Source organism: Antechinus flavipes, chromosome X, assembly GCF_016432865.1.
Source record: "Antechinus flavipes isolate AdamAnt ecotype Samford, QLD, Australia chromosome X, AdamAnt_v2, whole genome shotgun sequence".
NCBI lineage: Eukaryota > Metazoa > Chordata > Mammalia > Dasyuromorphia > Dasyuridae > Antechinus > Antechinus flavipes.
The window spans coordinates 63,453,801-63,477,248 of NC_067404.1; the positions used below are offsets into that span (position 1 = coordinate 63,453,801).

At 48.1% G+C, this 23,448-nt stretch overlaps 1 protein-coding gene across 2 annotated transcripts; it reads right to left on the bottom strand.

Moving 5' to 3' along the window:
- Positions 1-1,586: 1,586 nt before the first annotated feature.
- Positions 1,587-22,754, bottom strand: SATL1 (spermidine/spermine N1-acetyl transferase like 1). Of its 2 annotated transcripts, none has more exons than XM_051968547.1 (6): positions 22,368-22,752; positions 8,498-8,549; positions 6,409-6,489; positions 5,734-5,835; positions 3,022-3,062; positions 1,587-1,913 (listed from the first exon to the last, which is right to left on the bottom strand). In XM_051968547.1, the coding sequence occupies exons 1-6, from the start codon at positions 22,431-22,433 to the stop codon at positions 1,743-1,745; spliced, it is 513 nt and encodes a 170-aa protein (XP_051824507.1). In that variant the 5' UTR covers positions 22,434-22,752; the 3' UTR covers positions 1,587-1,742. The 2 variants fall into 2 exon arrangements, with proteins under 2 accessions (XP_051824507.1, XP_051824508.1); XM_051968548.1 differs by having other exon boundaries at positions 1,821-2,073; positions 22,368-22,754.
- Between the last annotated feature and the right edge of the window lie 694 nt (positions 22,755-23,448).

The following is a 23,448-nucleotide window of genomic DNA, read 5'->3' on the forward strand; positions in this document are numbered from 1 at the left end:
AGTAAGAACAGAGTTTTTGTCCACCAAAATGTTACAGGTAAAGAAGCTCAACGATTTGAAGCGGAAAAAAGAACGAACTTGATTTAAAGGTAGAAATCTCGTTTCCCCAAAATGTTATGTGGTAAAATAGTTGATATTGAGTAAATTGTGTCTGCTTTAGTTGCAGCTTTAAAAAATGAAATCATGTACTAGGTACTAAAACTTTTTGTTGTGTAACTTAAGTGATTTGATTTTTGAAGTCTCATACTTTAAGTAATGCTATAAGAAAGAGGAAAAGTGAATGTAGCCTACTTACCAAATCATAACAGCACATTAAAATGGGGAATATGTATTAGGCTTCAACTCGCAAATTACATTGTAGGAAATGATTTCACACTTCTCTTTCCATCCAACCAATAGCTGGAATAATAGCTTCGAAACCATTTGATTGAAGTTTGTGCCTTAATTTCATTTTAAAGTTTGTTAAGCAAACCAGTGCTATATTTAAGTTCACAAATCCCAAAAGAATAGCCCATGTTATTTGAAAACTCATTATAAGACAAAATATTGTCAACTGTTGTCTTTGGTGTTAGGCCTGGTGTAATGCTACTAGTTATTAGTGTGCTGTGTCTAGAATCAGGAAGAACCGAGTTTCAATTCGGCACAGATACTTACTAGCTATGTGACCCTAGACAAGTCACTTGGCTCTCAGCCTCAGTTTCCTTGTCTGGTTGTTGTGAGATGAGATGAGAGACTATTTGTAAAAGCCTTACTTTTACTTAGCACGGTACCTGACACGTACATAATAGGTGCTCTATAAATGCTTATTTCCTTCCCTCCTCTCTTCCCTGTCCCTTTCTGATGCATTAGTACAGAGGACCTTAAATTAGTCTGCAGGCCTAGGAGAGCATGAAGCCATTTGGGACTATCTTTCAGAGCTATCGATGACAATACACATTCTGGACCTGTGGTCTAGACCGTGAGCATCCTGGCTATATGGCCAAGGCATATTACCAGTAAAATCATTCAGTTATGTTCATTGTTATAGTGATTATATCTAAAAAAGGTTCATCTGAGCCAGGCCTTGCTTTTACCTTTAAAGAGATCACTACCTGTGTCTACTTGTAGTACTATTTCTGATTATTTCCACTGGGGTTCAGAGCAGTGAAGGGATCTCGGAGACCATCTGATCTACTACTCTCATTTTATGGATGGGAAAACTAAGGCCAAGAAAGAGGTGACTTCCTGAGATCACCCAAGTAGTGATAGAGGGAGCATTCACATGGAGGGCATCTTACTTCAAATTCAATGTTTTGATTGTTCCAGTTGCTCTCTTCTAAACCAAAATACCTGGAATTACTACCCCAAAGTTGTATCCAGGGAAATGGAAGCCAAACAGAAAACAAACTCAGATCAAATTCCCCCATCTCCGATGTGTAAAGTATAGGATAGAAAACTCCAGGTCAGGTCTTCCAGGGCAGCTTCATTATTTGTTCAAAGGGAATTTCTAGAACCAAACCTGTCTGCAAGTGAATGCACAAAATTTACATTTCTGTAGCTCTAGGCTGGCCGACAGAAAGCTAAAAGCACTGGACAAACAAGGTAAGTTAGATGCAAATAACCAAGAATTTATTCTTTCACCAGCTGTTAAGAGCAACTAGTCTATGTGCAGAATCAGACCAGAGGTTGGGGATGTGACATGTGGTATGAGGAAATCAATAGCATGAGGATTTAGACCTTAGAATGGCAATTCGGGGGCACCTTCAGTCTTCATTTGCCATTTTTAAAAGCTCCTTTTTGTTAAACCGGAACAGATGCCAACCTTCCTGAGTGGATAAGTCCCGGGCCCCCCGCTTGATGTAGTATTCGGTAGATGTCTGATTCCATATGACTACAAGAAAGTTCATGCAGCTGCAGCCACTGGTAATTGCTATCTGTTTACAAAAGCAAAGAAGGGGTATTCTTATTTGAAAGTGGATTAGTAGATTCATTCCTTCATTCAGAAAAGGCTGGCCGTATGTGAGAGGCATTGTGTGCACATCTATTACTTCTAAGGAAATATTCTTGCAAGATTCCTCTCGGAGCATTTCATATCTGCAGAATGGATGAAATTCCATTGTTTCAAATTTAACAACCCCCATACTAGTGCCACTCATTAGTACCACTACAAATTTTATTGACTTTTCTATCAATTATAGCATAAAAGAACTTGGACTTAGGGTGCTATTTTCCCCTGTATACTGTGGAACCTCACCGGAGGGGTGAAATCGTCTTGTACCAAAGCCCCTGTACCCTCTACTTAACTAATGGAAGTATCATTGGACGAACTGCCTTAGGGACAATTCTCCTTTATAGTAATAGTATAATGAAGCTTCTCTAAAGAAAATAGAATGATAATAAATGACTGGCATTTATATTATCATTCTAAGGTTTGCAAAGTATTGTACTCAAGGACTGTCATTTGATCCTCAAAACCCCTCTGGGGGGTAGATGTTATTACCCCCATTTTATGGACAAGGAAACTGAGGCTGACAGAGGTCAAGTGACTTGATCAGAGTCACATTCTTAATGAGTGTTTATGGCAAGATTTGAACCCAGGTCTACCTGTTTCCAAGTCCAGAAAATTTATGGATGTAAAGCGTATTAGTTTCAAATCAAATTTATACAATATCCGTTTACGATAATAGCTGACATTCACAAAGAGCCTTATGTATATTTGATTTTCACAACCATGGTTGGCCTGAAAGTGTTAATACCGTTTTCCAGATTGGAAAAAATGCATCTCAAAGAGACAGTCACCTGCCCCCCAACCCCCAGCACAAAACTAAAGTTCTAGTGGCCAGATTTTAACACTGGTTCCCCGCCCCCCTGCAACTCTATGCCCGGGACCTTTTCCTTTATACTATTCTGCTGCTATATTTTTGTATTCAACTGTCTGGATTAAATAATTATACAATTATATAATTCCAAAGAGTAAGTTAAAATTTTAAAGATAAATGGATAACATGTAAATTACAAATACTGATTGTAAGTTGTACAAACCTGACTTAGTTTCCTCAAAATTTCGGGTCCGATACCTAAACCTTTAAAATAGAAAATGCAAAAATGAGAACAGAAAAAGTAGCCCAAGTACCAAATTCATGCCATCTGCACTAGCTACAAATACAAATTTCACATCTAATTTGTCCATACCCACAGACATATGTGCTTAGTGTTACATTGTGGATTTCATATTCAGAAAAGAATTTGGTTTGTTGAATTTTTTTTAAAGATCAGTAAATAAGCATGTCTTCTTCACCTTTTGAAGACAAGAGAATGTCTCATCTACTCTCAACTCACAAATGAAGGAAGAGACAGTTCTTTTAAAGGAAAATATGTTGTGGTAGTCTACCTAATTCAAGTCCTGAATAGGAAACAAAAAAAATTAATATCTTTGAATCAGAATGTAAAAAATTAAATGAAGAATTGAGATAACACTCTTTTTCTTTTGGTCCAGACTGATAATGTCATTGATTTAGAGAACAGTGCTTCTCAAAACATAATTACAGTTCATTAATGTTCTGCGTGTTGATGCATAAATCCCATCTCTGATTCCTAAACTTTAAGTATTACTTTATACTTCCAAGTAGCCAAATTCATTACTCGATCCAGAATCTGATGGTCATTATCTACTGACCCCCTCTATACCCTCCTTCTACAGTGAGTTGAAGAAGGTTCACAAGTCAAAACCCTTAACCTTGTGATAGTAGGCTTGTAAATATTAATACTGATTTTCCTTCAAATACCCTAAATTGTCAGTTCCTCAATCCCTTGAGTTCCCATAATGCAGCCTTCTGTTTTACACCTGAACCATACAGAACTATCCTTGATCCTGCCATCATCCACAAGTATCCCAACCTTGATGTTTGTGTCTTCTGAAATTCTTTTATCTGACCATAACCTTTTTTTTCATTCCATCTTTCCCTAACTCCATTCTTTATCCTCATCAGGTCCTCCAGTATTTCCATCCACCCAAGCTGAATTCCTTGCCTCAGTGTCCTCTTGTCACTCATGTCATGCCATGACCCAATCCTGGTTTATTTTCAAACATCCACCTCCCTTGATCCTATTGACATTATGCTAAATAGAGCTGGGGGAAGTCACAAAATCATGTTAAATGTGTTACAAATTTATGTTCTCCAATTTCAACTGGCCTCTCCCTGAGAAAAGGAAATCGATTCTTTATCCCACTCACCACCACAGCTGTTCCAAACCTCCTCTCTCCTGAACCCTCCCACAACACCCTTCTATTCCTACCCTTTCCACCAAGGACCTCACTACCTAGCAGAACAGAAAAATTGAGGCAATTTGCCATGAGCTCCCTCTTTCCCACCATCACTCAAATGTCTTCCCTCACTATTTCCTTCACTGTCACCTTCATCCTTCTTGGATGAAGACAACATCTTTCTCCTTGCCAAGGCAAATTATTGTATCCTTGATCTCATCCTGTCTATCCTGTTTTCTCCAATAGATTGTCTCCCCCACCCCGTGTCTGTGTGTGTGTGTGTGTCTGTCTGTCTCTCTCTCTCCTGTCTCTCTTTGTGTGTCGTCTGTTCCCCCCGCCCCTTGTCATTTGGACCCTTCCCTGCTAGCTACAAACATGCTCATATTCCAACCGTCTTACAAAATACCCTCACATGTTCCAGACCTCCCTGTGTCTCTTCTTAGTATCCTGTATCTCTCCTCCCTTTTGGCTATACTTTAAGAAAGCTGCCAACACCAGGTGGCTTTGCTTCCTTTCTCACCCTCCTCTAAACCCTTTGCAGAATGGCTTGAAACTTTCTCATTCAATTGAAACTGCTTTCACCAAATGCCTTTCCTCATTCCTCATCCTTCTTAGCCTTTCTGTGGCTTTTGATGCTATTAATAACCCTCTCCTCCTGGATATTCTCTGCTCTCTAGGTTTTCCTGGTACTATCATCTCCTGACTCTGTTAGGTGTTTGATTATTCCTCATTATTTTTTGCTGTATCTTCATCCACGTCATGCTCACTAATTGTAGGTCACTACAAGTTTCTGTCCTGGACCCTCTTCTGTTTTCTTTTCGTACTATCTCACTTGAAGACCTCAGCCTGTCTCAATTCATCAGCTCCCAGGGAACTCATCTTTGTGCTGATCTGCCTGCCTCTAAGCTGATTCCTATATCTCTATACCCAGTCTTATTTTTCCCCTGGACTGCAATTCCACCTCACCATTACTTTTGGGCATCCATCTCCCTTGATTCTATTAACATTATGCTGAATAGAGCCAGACTGTTCGACATTTCAAAAACTTGTCCTTATAGGTATCTCGAACTCAACATTTTTATAGCAGAACTCATCTTTCCCATAAAGCCAGCCCTCTCCTAAACTTTACTTTTACTATTGAGAGCACTCACACTTAGGAACCTGGCGTCATGCATGGACTTTGCCCACATATCAGTTGCCAAATCTTGCCATTTCTTCCTTCCCAACATCTTATGTAGCCACTTCTCCCTACTCATATAATTACAACTCTAGTTTAAGCCTTCGTCGCCTCTTGCCAATACCAATACAGCAGCTTTCGGATTGGTCTCCCTGCCTCAAGTCTCTCCCTACCCTACAAAATGATCCCCATTACAATGTAAGTTTCTTGAGCACGGGAAGTATTTTTGCCTGTCTTTGCAGCCTTGGTTCTTATCAGAATGTCTGGGACATAGTCAACACTAAAACTTTGCTGATTGATGAGAGAGTTTTACCTCGAAAAGGTTCCACGACATAGAAGTCTTCCAGGTAGAGTAACTTGCCAATCCAAGGATCATAGGTGAAATAGTACATTGCAAAACCTACTGTCAGCGTGCCTAGAGATGGAGTGTGCAAAAGGTTGAGTGCTTTGATTTTTATTGAGTATCAAAATATTTGTTGTATTAGTCCTTCAAAATGAATTTTTTAAAGAATTCATTGGCAGTATATTTCCAGGCTCTGCTTGAGTCTACGAACAGGAATTACTGATTGCCAGTCTCTGTTACCAATTTCCTTAGTTCCTCAAGACCTTTGGTAGTATGTCACCAAAGAATTTTAATGGAAGTTTTTCCTAGGCAGGAAATCATCTCAGTAGGAGTAGGCCTATAGAATATGGCTTCACATTTCCCCAGGAAATATGTTTTACCTATTGTCCGTGGCCACCTTCAATTTGAAAGTGGGATCCAAAACTTTTCTTTCATCTTTCTCCTTCCTTATTCTAAAGGACAATAGCAAAGTTTACTACTGGGAATACGATTACATACTGTAGCTCTCTCTCTGTAACACATGAGCTGTGTGAACTTCCCCAATAGAGCCCCCTTACTCCTCTATTTAACTAGTGCTTTTTCTTATACTTCATCTTGTTGGCAAGAGTGGTCAGTATGAAAATAGTTAAGGGAAGTGTAGCTTACCTGTCAGCTGAGCTTCATCTGGTACTTCTGCGATAAGACAGTAGTAAAGAGGATGGTCCCCAAAGCCATCTTTAAGTAAGTCTGAAAGGTCAATCCACATATAGAACCTTAGAGTAGTGACTTCCGGGGCCCAAGCAACTTGCCCACCTTCTAGCTTGCCTGCCTCAACTACGGCATACAGGCTTCGTCATTTGAAAGGGGCAAGGGAAAAAAAAGGCTGAACTGAGGAGGATGTGGAGATGAATGCCATTCAAAGACTACACAGGGGTTACGGCAAACTGGGAATAGTACAAAATGTTTCTGGCATCACATGGCAGCAGTCGTCTACCTTGTGCTAAATCATTTTTTCTAAATGATAATGAGTTCCCCTTTTGGGTATGCTACTTCCATAAAGATCCATTCTTTTGATTTAGTCTCTCTTATTTCAGTGAAACAGAGGATCCGACTCTGAAGGTCAGCATTGACCTGTGATAACTACTAACACAGATTGCCACCCTGGGTTGGACTTGCCATCCCTGTGGAGATAGCGTATTCTAATAATGGCACCGAGACATGTGCAAGAGGATATGTCAAGGGGGTAGTCTCACCTCTCCTTCCCTCCACCTCCGCCAAAAAAAACCCTCCATTTCTTTAGTGACGTGTTTTTGTCAACTGGCTTTCGTCTTAAGCTCCATGAGAACTGTATTACCAGCTCATACCATAAGGCTACTATATGCGATACGAAATCATGCTTTTTGTTGGAAATCGAACTTAAGTTTCAGTGGCACGTGAGAGAATCTGTATTCTTACACTATGGGATTCAATGATTTAATTCTATATTTATCTGATTCACAATATTGAGGATTTTTTACTAATTTATTGATATGTCAATGATTTTTTATTTCATTGGTGTGGGAACTCCCTCCACTGATGCATACTGCATCCCATTCCTGTCTTAGAAAAGATGTCATGGTTGCTTGCAATTCAGTGAGGTTTATAAAGTGACTTGCCGATAAATGGCAGATGGGATTGGAACATAGTTTTTTGTGGCCTCTAGACCAGCATCCTACCTACATAGGGTACCCACACTACCTCATAATAACAGCAACCTCTTTTAAGCTGCCTTTTGGTGTTCACACCACGGCCTTCAGTATTTTATACTGAAGAATTCAAATCTTTTGACTTAATCTTAGCTAGATTTCTATAATAAAACAAAGCATTTAATCTCATGATGGAAGAAGAGTGTTACTCTTCCTAGTGGTGCCTTAGGTGAGTGTATCTCCTTTAGTTCTAGCAGCCTCTTTCAAGTTGTATAACTTGCAAGTAACAGGGTTTCTAGATTATCATCCCATCGGCCACAAAAGGAGGGAAAGGCAGTAACACTCATGTTTCTATAGTGGCATTTTGCTCGATGGCTCACGTGGCATTTTGCTCACAACAGCCAAATGAGATGGTGAAAATATCTCCATGTTACAAAATAAGAAACTGAGATTTGGGGGAAGGGCATTGCTCACAGCTGGTGAATGTCACCTAACCTCGGGACTCTAGACACAACTATCACCTCTGTAGTTTGGTGTGTAGGAGCGAAAAGCAGAGGAACAGTCTGGGGCGTGGAAATGTGTGAGCAAGTGTTTCCCAGCCAAACAACTTCTAGCTTCTGTCTGGGGAGAGTGCTAACGGGTATTAGAAACGTAACGGCAATCATATAAGCCAGTGCACTTCAAGTATGCATTTCCTCACGAAAGCTCTATGGGGGAAGAGTTGGGTAGGACAATTGGCATTATCCTTGGCTCATAGAAGAGAAAAATGAGGCACAAGGAGAGGAAATTACTTTGTTAAGGTCACATAGCTTGTTAATCTTATTGGAGCCTAAAGCTGAGGCCTAGGCTCCCTGGTCCCTAGCCCTTTGTACCTCTAATTCCCCATTTCTGCCTAACGAATATAAATTAAGGATAATACGTCGCAGATAAAACAGCACATCCTTTAGAAACGCCTAATGTCGGCAGTACATACAAAGGACGGCATAAATAGCGTATTCATCATACCCGTAAACTAGCAGCTTATGTGACCCTCACTTTTCAGTCTCTAGAAATACCATCTCATACCTTACCTATAATGGTTATCTTTACAGCATCAGTATTATTTCCATGAGCAGCTAATTCCTGTTAAGGAGAAAAGGAATCCGGGTTACAATTTTATAGGTAATTCTTGGGGATTAGATCATCATTATTTGAAAGATTTTACCTTCTTACATAGTACAGTGGACAAATTGAGTGAAGATTTACCCCTGCCCTTCAAAAGGTGGGTGCATCTATAATGGTCCCACCAAACATGAAACATGTATATAGCAAAAGAATGCATGAGTCTGTTTTAAAAATAACTGCAACTGCTATTCTCCAAAAGCCTCCTCTGCTGCCTCACTATGGCCTGGAGGTCCTTTTGAGCTCTAAAAGGCTAGGCCAGTTAAAAGCTCTGACAGATGGAAACCCCACCATGATAATGTGTCTATCAGATAAGGCTCAACTTAGCTAAGATAGACCATAGAGGAATGAATTATATTGACCGGGGGAACTCTTGAAACCCTCTCCTAAGGTGTAAAAAGGGTTGTAATTGTATCACTGGATCCTTGAAATGGCCCCTGAATTATCCAGAGAGAATTGAGATAAATCTCATACATAAAAGAACTGAGGGGTTTTTAAAGGTCTCTCAAAAATCAAAATAGATGTCAGAAAAATCTATTTAAAAGCTCGACTTTATCAGACCCTTTAGAACACTTGGTCATTTTTATGTACAGTTCTAACAAGTTTGTAGTTATGTTTTCACAGCTCTCAGTTGATTAGAAGCAACTGGAGATGGGATGAGGAAGAAAGCAGGACTGAGGCCTGCTAAAGATTAGCATGCTAACAGCATTGAGAAATGGCAACTGGTAACTTGATAGTAAAGGAAGAGACAGGAAATCTCGTCGTCTAGCAGATGCAAGGACTTAAAATGCAGTTTGTGGTCATTTTGGATAGGGACAAATAGCCTTAAATCCTTGATTAGCCCCTAACAAAATCAGCCAAGAGATGGTGTTTTGCAACTGAGATGCCAACTTGCAATACTGGAGGAAGATTCTATACTGGGAGTTCCCCAAGTTAATACCCAGAAGGGTGGTGACGTGCTCAGGGTGCTAAGTGGCAGGTACTCTAATTTCAAGCCTAGTATTCCTTGTACTTTGTCATGAAAAAAAATGAAATGTTTAAAAGTGACTTTTTCCCTAAGAAGACTGGGAAGCATATGATATTAAGATCTGCTTACAGCAAAGAGTTTCGATGCTAAACATGGTAAACTGCAGCTATCAGGAAAATACACTCATTTCCCCATTGAGGCCACATGAGCACAACATTACTCTAGGTCCAGCATGCGATTGCACTGCTACATTTGCTGCTCAAAGTGGAGAAACTCAATATGTTTGCTTAAATACAGGTCTGGGAAAGGTTGTCGACTTGTGTCGGAAACGTGAGGGAGGGAGAAAAAGGATGATAGCGAGCGGGGGGAGGGGGAAGGTATTCCAAACGTATCCTGGGCGAAGCATTGGTAGAGCTGTAATAAAAAGAAATGAGGTGATCTGATGTCCTGGGAGGCCACGTATCCAGAGATAAGGGCCCCAGGACCCTCACAGAGATATGAGCCCATACTTAACAGGTAAACAGAGATAAGTGTGATGGCCCAAGCACATGCATCCACCCACCCCCACCCATCCCCACTCAAAGTTTTGTTCAAAACCACAAAACTTGGATCTGCTTGATCCCTTCCTTGTTCAGTGGGAAAATCATACCAGGCTACAGAGATGAGATAGTGTAGTCAAAGCAAATGTTGGCCGGGTGGCCATTCTGTCAGGGGCAAAAGACTGTGACTCACTCCTTGCCAAAAAAAACCTCACAGAATAAATGACAGTAGTACTACTTTTGATAGGATACCAGTCAGGGGCTAGGTGGATTTGATAATTTTCACTTGGCTTGTGCATTGATAGATGTAGTAAGTGATGGACCTTTTGGCTTATGTCAGTGTTTAAGTGTATGAGTGTCAAGAGTACAGAAAAGGTTTAGGGCTCCTGGACAGGAGGCATTGTCATGCAGTATAAAGATCCTTGGCATTGAATCTGGGTTCTTCCATTTACTGTGTGATTCAGGGCAAGACGATTTCCATCTCAACATTAGTTGGAGATTGAATTAGTGGTTCCTGTAGTCCCTATGGTTAGCTCTGTCTTGATCTTGATTTCTGCTGAGATTTGTGATTATCTGAAAAGTAAGTCCCATCAAACACCTATCTGGGATAATATTCTCATTATCCTGACTGAAGAAGCTGGAAGAATTGGAGGTTATCTAAAAGATGGACAAGCATTCCTGCTACTCCCGGCTGAAGTGCCGCAAAAGCCACCCTCTTAGCACTGTCCCACCTCGAGTCGCTAGCTCTGGACCCACCACCCTCCCACTCACCTCTGTGGGAGACAGGGACCGTAGCACTTTATTTTCCCACTCCCAGTCACTTCTCTTGGAAAGGGACATTTGTAATTAGCCCTGGCTCTGAACCTACTAACTTCCTGTTTCCAACATCCATCCTGGCAGGGGTCATCACCATTATGCTTGAACCTACAATCTTCCCTTTGTCACCTCCAAAGGGAGGCAGGGGCTAGCATTGTTAGCTTTGGATTTGTCCCCCTCTCACTCGCCTCTCTGTGGGAGGCCAGGCACCCTTAGCTAGTGATGTGCCTCCTGCTAGCATCTGGCCTGACAAGACAGGGGCCATTGGCTTAAAGTGGAAATTTCCGCTCCCTAGCTCACCCCTCTGCAGGTGGCAGACATCATCTTCCTTAACTCTGGTCCTGCACTCCTCCAGAGGGGGCAGCTATCTAGCTTCCTTCCTGCCTTGTTACCTCCCAATTCGCCCGGGCAGGGGCGGAATGATCTCTGCTCCCATTGCCTACCTGCTCATCTCTGTGGTGGACCAGAAGCAGAGAAGTGAGGGAGACAGTTCTAGAACTTCTCTGCAGGGGCTGGGGGGGGGCATTGCTGAGATCTTTGGACCTCCTGCTCCTCTTGCACCTCTCAGTGGCAGCCTAGGGTTCTTGGCTCTGCCATCTCTCAGTAGACCTTCCTGGGGGGAAGCCATCCCTCCTAACTCAAGACCTGCCTTTTCTCTGGGCCACCTTTCTGCAAAGGTGCAATCACCTCCTTGTATTCTACTCAAGTCTTGATAGGGAGTGGAGCAGCAAGAGGAAGGAATGAAGGGTTACTCTGCTTAACTCCCAACCTGGAGGATCCACTGCCCCTTCGTACCCATCCTGACAGGGTAAAGACCATAGCCCTTAGCTGTGGATCTGTTATCTTCCCACTCATCTTTCTGTCGGGGCTATGGACCTGCCACCCCTCAGGCCTCCTAGAGATGGGGCTCAAAGGCTATCGCTGTTAACTCAGGACCCACCTGGCCACCCATTCTGTGGGAGATGTGGGCTACCTCCTGCTACTACAGGCTGGGGGGCATCTCCATCAGCTATGGGTCTGTCCTGCCTCCCTCTACTTCCTGCTGAGGGTCCAGAGGCTCTTATCTCTGGACCCTCAGCATTGCTGCACTGGGTAATTGGGCGCATGGCCCCCATAATTCTGCAACTGCCCTCCTCCATCTCTCTGCAGAGGACAGGACCTATGATCCTAAGCTTTATACTTGCCCCACTCCTGCACATCTCTCTAGGCAAGTGGGGATGCTCTGGATATTGTCACTCCTGGCTTACCTCTCTCGGGGGTGGGGGACATCTCTCAACACCAGATCTGCCACTTCTGAATCACCTCTAGGAGGAAAGCTTGGGGCCACCACCTTAAACTAAAACTTCCCTACCCCCCTCAGTTTTCTGAATTTCTCAATTTCGAGAAAGGGGAGGCAGAGACTCTGACCCTAAGTTCTAGACATTTCCACAACCTAGCTCACTTCTCTGGAGATCTGGGGCCTTTACTGTGTACCTGCTGCCATCAGGTGTGCCCTCATTGGAAAGGGAAGAATTATTACCCTTTGCTCTGAACTTGCGCCCCCCTCCCCACCTGTAACATAGATGGGGCTATCACAGCCCTCACCTGCCTTCTCCCTGTCTTGTTTCTGGGTGGGCAGTGGGGGTAGGGGCCATCCCCCCTCCCTGTCATGGTTCTGGCTGGGCAGTGAGGGTAGGGGCCATCCCTGTTAGGTCCGAACCATCCCCCCTCCCTGTCATGGTTCTGGTTGGGCAGTGGGGGTAGGGGCCATCCCCCCTCCCTGTCATGGTTCTGGCTGGGCAGTGGGGGGTAGGGGCCATCCCCCCTCCCTGTCATGGTTCTGGCTGGGCAGTGAGGGTAGGGGCCATCCCCCCTCCCTGTCATGGTTCTGGCTGGGCAGTGGGGGGTAGGGGCCATCCCCCCTCCCTGTCATGGTTCTGGCTGGGCAGTGAGGGTAGGGGCCATCCCCCCTCCCTGTCATGGTTCTGGCTGGGCAGTGGGGGGTAGGGGCCATCCCCCCTCCCTGTCATGGTTCTGGCTGGGCAGTGAGGGTAGGGGCCATCCCCCCTCCCTGTCATGGTTCTGGCTGGGCAGTGGGGGGTAGGGGCCATCCCCCCTCCCTGTCATGGTTCTGGCTGGGCAGTGAGGGTAGGGGCCATCCCCCCTCCCTGTCATGGTTCTGGCTGGGCAGTGGGGGGTAGGGGCCATCCCCCCTCCCTGTCATGGTTCTGGCTGGGCAGTGGGGGGTAGGGGCCATCCCCCCTCCCTGTCATGGTTCTGGCTGGGCAGTGAGGGTAGGGGCCATCCCTGTTAGGTCCGAACCATCCCCCCTCCCTGTCATGGTTCTGGCTGGGCAGTGGGGGGTAGGGGCCATCCCCCCTCCCTGTCATGGTTCTGGCTGGGCAGTGAGGGTAGGGGCCATCCCCCCTCCCTGTCATGGTTCTGGCTGGGCAGTGGGGGGTAGGGGCCATCCCCCCTCCCTGTCATGGTTCTGGCTGGGCAGTGGGGGGTAGGGGCCATCCCCCCTCCCTGTCATGGTTCTGGCTGGGCAGTGAGGGTAGGGGCCATCCCTGTTAGGTCCGAACCATCCCCCCTCCCTGTCATGGTTCTGGCTGGGCAGTGAGGGTAGGGGCCATCCCCCCTCCCTGTCATGGTTCTGGCTGGACAGTGGGGGGTAGGGGCCATCCCTGTTAGGTCTGAATCATACCCCCTACCTTTCAGGTATAGGGTTGAACAATGGAGAGTAGGGGCCATCACTGTTAGATATGAACCTTCTCCCCTCTCTGTCACTAAGGTGTACACAGTAGGGGTGGGCAGTGGACAGTAGAGGCTATCACTATTAGGTCTGAACTGCCCCCCCTCCATGTCACTTGTACAGGTGGACAGGGAGGCCAGGGGCCATCACCTTCAACTCTGGATCTTCCCCCCTCCCTGTCTTGTTAGGCTGTCTCTTCATTGTTCCTTCGAAACATCCTCCCCTCTTTGTCATTTTGAGGGATGGGCAGTGGGGGATAGGAGCCATCAACTTTACCTCTGTGTCTTACCCCCTTCCCTGTCTTGTCTATTAGTGGAGTAGAGGCTGAAGGCCATCACTGTTAGGCCAGAACCTCCTCACAACCTCCTCCCATTCTTGTGACTTTAAGAGGTGGACTGTTCGCTCTGGATATTCCCCCCTCTGTCAAGTTTCTGAGTGGGCAGTGGAGGTAGGGGCTATCACTGTTATGTCTCAGTCTTCCTCTCTGTCACATTTTTGGGTGGGAATTGGAAGTAGGGGCTATCAGTGTTCATTCTAGATCTTCCCCCCTCTGTCAAGTATTTGGGTGGGCAATGGGGTGTAGAGGCCATCACTGTTAGGTCTCTTCTGTCCTACCTGTCATGTTTAGGGGTGGGCAGTGGCGGCTAGGGCCATCCCTGTTCGCAATGAACCTTCCCCTCTCTGGGTCAAGTTTCTGGGTGGGCAGTGGGGGAAGGAGCCATCACTGTTACATCTGAACTTCCTCTCCTTGTCCCTTTGAGGGGTGAGTAGTTAGAGGTATGGGCCATTTCAGGTCTGAACCTGCTCCCCTCCTTGTTACTTTGAGGAATGGGGTGTGTGGGGGGGGGTCATCAATATTCCCTCTGGATCTTCCCCTATCCCTGTCACATTTAGGACCACCAGTGGAGGTAGAGGCCATCACTGTTTTAAGTCTGAACCATTCCCCCCACTCCCTGTCAGATATGAATATTCTCCCCTCCCCGTCACTGTTAGACCTGAACCTCTTCCCCTCCTTGTCACTCTGAGGGGTGGGCAGTGGGAGATAGGGGCCATCACTATTTGCTCTGGATCTTCCCCCCTCACTGTCAAGTTTCTGGGTGAGCAGTGGGGGAAGGGGCCATCACTGTGACATCTGAACCTCCTCCCCTCGTCACGTTGAAGAGTGGGCAGTGGCAGGTAGGCAGCTTGTCATTGTTAGGTCTGATCCTTCCACCCTGCCTCTTATGGTTAGGGCTGAGCAGTAGGAGATAAGGGTCATTAGTGTTTGCTCCGCTTCCCCCCTCTCTTTCAAGTTTAAGGGGTAGGGGCCTTCACTGTTAGGTCTGAAACTCCTCCCCTACTTGTCATTTTGAGGAGTGGGCAGTGGGGGGTAGGAGACATCATGGTTAGCTCTGGTCCTTCTTCTCCCACTGTCAAGTTTCTGGTGGGGGAAATGGGAGTAAGGGCCATCACTGTTAGGTTTGAACCTCCTCCCCTCCTTGTCACTTCGAGGATTGGACAGTTGGGGGTAGGGGCCTTCACTGTCAGGTCTAATCCTTCTGCCCTGCCTGTCACATTTAGGAGTGGGCAGTGGGGGAAAGATTCATCAGTGTTGCATCTGAACCTCCCCTCCTAAGATACTTTGAGGGCTGGGCAGTAGGAGGTAGCAGTCATCAGTGTTCTCTCTGGATTTTCTCCCCTCAAGTTTCTGGGTGGGCAGTGGGGGAAGGAGATGTCACAGTGATATCTGAACCTTCTCACTTTTCTTTCATACCTTGGGCTGGGCAGTTAGGGGTAGGGGCCATGACTGTTAGGTCGGAACTTCTTCCCCTCGTCACTTTGAGGGGTGGGCAGTGGGGGTTGGAGCCATCACCAATAGGGTTAAAACTTCCTAACTACCTGTAACAATTAGGGTTGAGCAGTGGGGGTAGGGGCCATCACTGTTACATCTGAACCTTTACCTCGGGGTCTTCCCCCGTCCCTGTCTGTCAGATCCGAACGTCCTCCCCTTCTTGAGGTATTGAGAGGTGGCCTGTGGGAGTAGGGGCTATCACTATTAGGTCTCAACCTTCCCCCAAACCTGTCACATTTAGGGGTGGCCAGTGGAGGTAGGGGCCATCACTGTTTGGTCTGAACCATCTCCCCTCACTGTCAAGTTTGTAGACGGGCAGTGGGAGACAGGGGCCTTCATTGTTAGGTCTGAACTCTTCCCCCTCCCTGTCACTTCTTCGTGTGGACAGTGCAGGGTACAGCCCATCAGTGTTCCCTCTGGATCTTCCTCTGTTAAGTATCTGAATGGGTGGTAAGGGTAGGGGCCATAACTTTTAGGTCTGAACCTCCTCCCCTCGTCATTTTTAAGAAGTGGGTAGTGGGGGGTAGGGGCCATAAATGTTCACTCTGGTTCTTCTCCCTTGCATGTCACTTCAAGGAGTGGAGAGTGGGAGCCAGGGGCCATCACTGTGACATCTGAACCTCCTACCCCTTGTCTCTTTGAGGGGTGGGCAGTGGGGGTAGGGAGCTTGTCATTGTTAGGTCTGAACCTTCTACCCTGCCTGTTATGGTTAGGGCTGAGCAGTAGGAGTACTTTATCAGTGCTTGCTCTGGATCTTCCCCCCTCTTTTTCAAGTTTAAGGATGGGCAATGGGATGTGGGCCATCACTGCTAGATCTGAACCCTCCTCCCTTCCTTGGCACTGAGGAGTAGGCAGTGTGGAGTAGCAGTCATTACTGTTCGCTCTGGATCTTCCCCCCCTCACTGTCAATTATCTGGGTGGGCAGTTGGAGGTAGGTGCCATCACTGTTAGGCCTGAACTTATCTCCCTATCACTTCATGTGGACAGTGCGGGGTACGGCCCATCAATGTTCCCTCTGGATCTTCCCCGCTCTCTGTCAAGTATCTGGGTGGGCAGTTGGGGTATGGGCTATCACTGTTCATTCCGGATCTTCCCCCCTCCCTGTCACATTTAAGGGTCGGCAGTTAGGGATAGGAGCCATCACTGTCAGGTTTGAACCTCCTCTCCTCCTTTTGTCATTTTGAGGGGTGGGGACCATCACTGTTAGCTCTTGATCTTCTCCCCTCTCTGTCAAGTTTCTGGGTTGGCAGTGGGGGTAGGGGCCATAAATGTTCGCTCCGGATCTCCCCTCCATGTCACTTCTAAGGATGGACAGTGGTGGCCAAGGGCCATCAACTTGTCATATGGATCTTCCCTTATCTCTTTTATGTTTAGGTGTGGGCTGTGGACGGTAGGAGCCATCACTATTAGGTCTAAACCTTCCCCTCACCCTGTCATGTTTATGGGTGAGCAGTAGTGGGTGGGTGACATATATTTAGGTCTGAACCTCCTACCATCATTGTCACTTGGAGGGATGGGCATCATTGTTAGGTCTCAACCTTCCCCCCTACCTGTCACATTGGTGGGTGGGCAGTGGGGAATAGGGGCCATCACTGTTTGCTCTGAATCTTTCCCCCCTCTCTGTCGCATTTAGGGGTGGCCAGTGGAGGTAGAGGCCATCACTGTTTGGGCTGAACCATCTCCCCTCACAGTCACTTCTGTATAGGTACAGAGGGAGGTAGGGGCCATCAGTGCTTGCTCGAGATCTTCACCCCTCCCTGTTAAGTATCTGAGTGGGCAGTGGAGGGGGATAGGGGCCGTCGCTTTTACATCTGAACTTTTGCCTCTCCCTGTCGCTTGTAAGTGTGGACAGTGGGGGACAAGGGTCATCGATGCTCGCTCCAGATCTTAACCCCTCTGTCAAGTTTTTCAGTGGGCAGTGGAGGAATGGGCCATCACTGGTAGGTCTGAAACTTCTCCCCTTATTGTAACTTTGAGGAGTGTTCAGTGGGTGATAGGGGCCATCATTTTAGGTCTGAACCTCCTTCCCTACTTGTCCCTTTGAGGGGTGGGCAGTGGACAGTAGGGACCATCTCTGTGCACTCTGGAACTTCCCTCCTGTCATGGTTAGGGGGGCCAGTGGAGATAGGGGCCATCACTGTTAAGTCTGAACTGTTTCCACTCCCTGTCAAGTTTCTGAGTGGACAGTGGGAAACAAGGGCCCTCACTGTTAGGTCTGAACTTTTCCCCCTCCCTGTCACTTCGTGTGGACAGTAGGGGGTGTTCTCTCTGGATCTTCCTCCTTCTCTGTCAAGTATCTGGGTGGGCAGTGGGGGGTGGGGGGCATCACGGTTAGGTCCAGACCTTCCCCCATACCTGTCACATGTAGTGCTGGGCAATCAGGATAGGGGCCATCACTGTTCGGTTTGGATCTTCCCCCTTCTCTGTCAAGTATCTGAGTGGGTGGTGGGGGAAGGAGCCCATCACAGTTAGGTCCGAACCTTCTCCCCTCTGGGGAGCAGTAAGAGGTACAGGTTATCTCAGGTGTGAACCTGCTTTCCTCTCCAATTAAGGGGTGGTTTGTGAGGAATATTGGTCACCACTGTTTACTCTGGATGTTCCCCGCTACCTGTCACATGTAGTCCAGTGAGGGGTAGGGGCCATCACTATTAGGTCTAAACCTTCCCCCCCTCCCTTTCACATTTAGGGCTGGGCAGTTGGGGCCTTCACTGTTTGTTCTGGATCTCCCCCCACACCTGTCAGGTTTAGGGATGGTCAGCGACAGTAGGGGCCTTTACTCTTAGGTCTGAACCGCAGTTAGGCGTATGGGCCATAGTGGTTAGGTGTGAACCTTGTCACATATAGGGGTGGACAGTGGGAGGTAGGGATCATCACTATTAGGTCTGAATCTTTCCCTGTATCTTCTTCACTTTTAGGGTTTGACACTGGGGATAGGGGCCCCTTACCTTTCATGTTTAGGGTAGAGCAGTAGGGGTAGGGGCCACCACTGTTAGGTCTGAACCTTCCCCTCACCCTGTCATGTTTATGGGTGAGCAGTAGTGGGTGGGTGACATATATTTAGGTCTGAACCTCCTACCATCATTGTCACTTGGAGGGATGGGCATCATTGTTAGGTCTCAACCTTCCCCCCTACCTGTCACATTGGTGGGTGGGCAGTGGGGAATAGGGGCCATCACTGTTTGCTCTGAATCTTTCCCCCCTCTCTGTCGCATTTAGGGGTGGCCAGTGGAGGTAGAGGCCATCACTGTTTGGGCTGAACCATCTCCCCTCACAGTCACTTCTGTATAGGTACAGAGGGAGGTAGGGGCCATCAGTGCTTGCTCGAGATCTTCACCCCTCCCTGTTAAGTATCTGAGTGGGCAGTGGAGGGGGATAGGGGCCGTCGCTTTTACATCTGAACTTTTGCCTCTCCCTGTCGCTTGTAAGTGTGGACAGTGGGGGACAAGGGTCATCGATGCTCGCTCCAGATCTTAACCCCTCTGTCAAGTTTTTCAGTGGGCAGTGGAGGAATGGGCCATCACTGGTAGGTCTGAAACTTCTCCCCTTATTGTAACTTTGAGGAGTGTTCAGTGGGTGATAGGGGCCATCATTTTAGGTCTGAACCTCCTTCCCTACTTGTCCCTTTGAGGGGTGGGCAGTGGACAGTAGGGACCATCTCTGTGCACTCTGGAACTTCCCTCCTGTCATGGTTAGGGGGGCCAGTGGAGATAGGGGCCATCACTGTTAAGTCTGAACTGTTTCCACTCCCTGTCAAGTTTCTGAGTGGACAGTGGGAAACAAGGGCCCTCACTGTTAGGTCTGAACTTTTCCCCCTCCCTGTCACTTCGTGTGGACAGTAGGGGGTGTTCTCTCTGGATCTTCCTCCTTCTCTGTCAAGTATCTGGGTGGGCAGTGGGGGGTGGGGGGCATCACGGTTAGGTCCAGACCTTCCCCCATACCTGTCACATGTAGTGCTGGGCAATCAGGATAGGGGCCATCACTGTTCGGTTTGGATCTTCCCCCTTCTCTGTCAAGTATCTGAGTGGGTGGTGGGGGAAGGAGCCCATCACAGTTAGGTCCGAACCTTCTCCCCTCTGGGGAGCAGTAAGAGGTACAGGTTATCTCAGGTGTGAACCTGCTTTCCTCTCCAATTAAGGGGTGGTTTGTGAGGAATATTGGTCACCACTGTTTACTCTGGATGTTCCCCGCTACCTGTCACATGTAGTCCAGTGAGGGGTAGGGGCCATCACTATTAGGTCTAAACCTTCCCCCCCTCCCTTTCACATTTAGGGCTGGGCAGTTGGGGCCTTCACTGTTTGTTCTGGATCTCCCCCCACACCTGTCAGGTTTAGGGATGGTCAGCGACAGTAGGGGCCTTTACTCTTAGGTCTGAACCGCAGTTAGGCGTATGGGCCATAGTGGTTAGGTGTGAACCTTGTCACATATAGGGGTGGACAGTGGGAGGTAGGGATCATCACTATTAGGTCTGAATCTTTCCCTGTATCTTCTTCACTTTTAGGGTTTGACACTGGGGATAGGGGCCCCTTACCTTTCATGTTTAGGGTAGAGCAGTAGGGGTAGGGGCCACCACTGTTAGGTCTGAACCTTCCCCTCACCCTGTCATGTTTATGGGTGAGCAGTAGTGGGTGGGTGACATATATTTAGGTCTGAACCTCCTACCATCATTGTCACTTGGAGGGATGGGCATCATTGTTAGGTCTCAACCTTCCCCCCTACCTGTCACATTGGTGGGTGGGCAGTGGGGAATAGGGGCCATCACTGTTTGCTCTGAATCTTTCCCCCCTCTCTGTCGCATTTAGGGGTGGCCAGTGGAGGTAGAGGCCATCACTGTTTGGGCTGAACCATCTCCCCTCACAGTCACTTCTGTATAGGTACAGAGGGAGGTAGGGGCCATCAGTGCTTGCTCGAGATCTTCACCCCTCCCTGTTAAGTATCTGAGTGGGCAGTGGAGGGGGATAGGGGCCGTCGCTTTTACATCTGAACTTTTGCCTCTCCCTGTCGCTTGTAAGTGTGGACAGTGGGGGACAAGGGTCATCGATGCTCGCTCCAGATCTTAACCCCTCTGTCAAGTTTTTCAGTGGGCAGTGGAGGAATGGGCCATCACTGGTAGGTCTGAAACTTCTCCCCTTATTGTAACTTTGAGGAGTGTTCAGTGGGTGATAGGGGCCATCATTTTAGGTCTGAACCTCCTTCCCTACTTGTCCCTTTGAGGGGTGGGCAGTGGACAGTAGGGACCATCTCTGTGCACTCTGGAACTTCCCTCCTGTCATGGTTAGGGGGGCCAGTGGAGATAGGGGCCATCACTGTTAAGTCTGAACTGTTTCCACTCCCTGTCAAGTTTCTGAGTGGACAGTGGGAAACAAGGGCCCTCACTGTTAGGTCTGAACTTTTCCCCCTCCCTGTCACTTCGTGTGGACAGTAGGGGGTGTTCTCTCTGGATCTTCCTCCTTCTCTGTCAAGTATCTGGGTGGGCAGTGGGGGGTGGGGGGCATCACGGTTAGGTCCAGACCTTCCCCCATACCTGTCACATGTAGTGCTGGGCAATCAGGATAGGGGCCATCACTGTTCGGTTTGGATCTTCCCCCTTCTCTGTCAAGTATCTGAGTGGGTGGTGGGGGAAGGAGCCCATCACAGTTAGGTCCGAACCTTCTCCCCTCTGGGGAGCAGTAAGAGGTACAGGTTATCTCAGGTGTGAACCTGCTTTCCTCTCCAATTAAGGGGTGGTTTGTGAGGAATATTGGTCACCACTGTTTACTCTGGATGTTCCCCGCTACCTGTCACATGTAGTCCAGTGAGGGGTAGGGGCCATCACTATTAGGTCTAAACCTTCCCCCCCTCCCTTTCACATTTAGGGCTGGGCAGTTGGGGCCTTCACTGTTTGTTCTGGATCTCCCCCCACACCTGTCAGGTTTAGGGATGGTCAGCGACAGTAGGGGCCTTTACTCTTAGGTCTGAACCGCAGTTAGGCGTATGGGCCATAGTGGTTAGGTGTGAACCTTGTCACATATAGGGGTGGACAGTGGGAGGTAGGGATCATCACTATTAGGTCTGAATCTTTCCCTGTATCTTCTTCACTTTTAGGGTTTGACACTGGGGATAGGGGCCCCTTACCTTTCATGTTTAGGGTAGAGCAGTAGGGGTAGGGGCCACCACTGTTAGGTCTGAACCTTCCCCTCACCCTGTCATGTTTATGGGTGAGCAGTAGTGGGTGGGTGACATATATTTAGGTCTGAACCTCCTACCATCATTGTCACTTGGAGGGATGGGCATCATTGTTAGGTCTCAACCTTCCCCCCTACCTGTCACATTGGTGGGTGGGCAGTGGGGAATAGGGGCCATCACTGTTCGCTCTGAATCTTTCCCCCCTCTCTGTCGCGTTTAGGGGTGGCCAGTGGAGGTAGAGGCCATCACTGTTTGGGCTGAACCATCTCCCCTCACAGTCACTTCTGTATAGGTACAGAGGGAGGTAGGGGCCATCAGTGCTTGCTCGAGATCTTCACCCCTCCCTCAGAAAGGTCTGAACCTTTCTGCCTCATTGTGACTTTTAGGGTTTGGCAGTGGGATGCAGGGGCAGTGGGGAATAGGGACCAATACCAGTAGCTCTGGACCTGCCCCATCCCTGTGGGCTAGGGGGCTGTGGGGGTATGACCATTGACAGTTAACTGTAGCCTTTCCCCCCCACTCACCTCTCAGTGGGGGACCTGGCCCCTTATGTTTTGGACAGCGGTCTTCCAGGGATCAGGGCCATTGCCCTTAACGCTGCACGTGGAGCCCTTCTGTGTCCTCTGTGGGCAGTGACCCTTCCTTACCTTTGGCTCCCCCCCACCCACCCCAGCCCACCTCCTGGCGGTTTGCCCCCACCCGTCCTGAGGCGCTGCCAGAGGCAGCTTACTTTAATGAGACGCAGGATGTCAGGGCAGTCTCGGGCCTGGGCCGGCCGAACTCGAAACGTGCTCATTCTTTGGGTACTGGTTGGATCCGTCGCCTCTTCTTCTTCCTCTGCGCCTGCCGGACCCACGCCTTTACTGGGTTTGGTTTTGCTTTCACCCGCGATAGCGCCTGGGTCCCATTTTCTCTAGCAGCTGCCCTAGGAAGTGCAGGGTTTTGGATAATCAGGAGGAGGAGTGGGAGGAGGAGGAAGAGAGATGGAGAAGCCAGAGTTAGGGGAAACAGCTGGAGGGAGAGGTGGGGCGAGGGGAGTAGGGAAAAAGGGAATGTGAGAGGATGGAAAAAAGGGGGAAGGGGGGGGAAGGGGAAAGGGAAGGGGGGAGGGAGGGGGGAGGGGGGAGGGGGGGGGGAGGGAGGGAAGAACTGCCTGAGTTGTTAAGATGGGCGGGACGAACTGAGTTCCAGAGGATAGAACACTGCAGTAGCCCCGCCTCAACGTAACCCCACCCACCAGGGTGCATTGCTTGCAGTCACAAAGGCCGTCGCTAGGAGACGCTGTTTGTTTACTTTGCCCCCAACAGAGCCGGGGGCAGAACTGTTTGATTCTGGGAGGGAGAAAGCAAGCGTGCAGTTCCTTCCGGGTCCTCCGTTCGCAGAGAGGCACTGTTGAGGTAATTTGGGGACCCCCACCTGAGGGGTGGTACCGAGGTGTACACAGGCGCAGTCTATGTCCCTCCAGCTTGGGCTTCACAATCCCTTCCACTGGGGGCTTTTCCCCTTTGGTTTTTCTCTGTCCCAGCGTTGGTACAAAGGCCAAGATTCACCTTAAAGCCCTGACAAATTCTAGGAGTTTGGGGGGCTGGGGTTTAGAGGCCAGGGGTCCAAATCCCAGCCAAACCTGCTGGGCTCTTGAATAAATAACTGGCACTTTTCAGGACCTCCCTTTCCTAATACCCCATAAAAGGAATAACCCCAGTGGCTTCTAAGGATTTTCCAACCTCTGCTAGTCCACAGTTTGATGGGAAAGGGCCTCGGATTCAAATCCCAGTTTTATCAATGGAACATCCCTTAGACTACTCTGCCAA

Coding starts and splice junctions, on each gene's coding strand:
- SATL1 (XM_051968547.1), bottom strand. CDS start 22,433: ATGAGCACGTTTCGAGTTCGGCCGGCCCAGGCCCGAGACTGCCCTGAC. Junction 3,063..5,733: donor TGTCGTGGAACCTTTTCGAG/GTAAAACTCTCT, acceptor TCTATTTTAAAG/GTTTAGGTATCGGACCCGAA. Junction 1,914..3,021: donor TTTTGAGGAAACTAAGTCAG/GTTTGTACAACT, acceptor TTTTGTAAACAG/ATAGCAATTACCAGTGGCTG.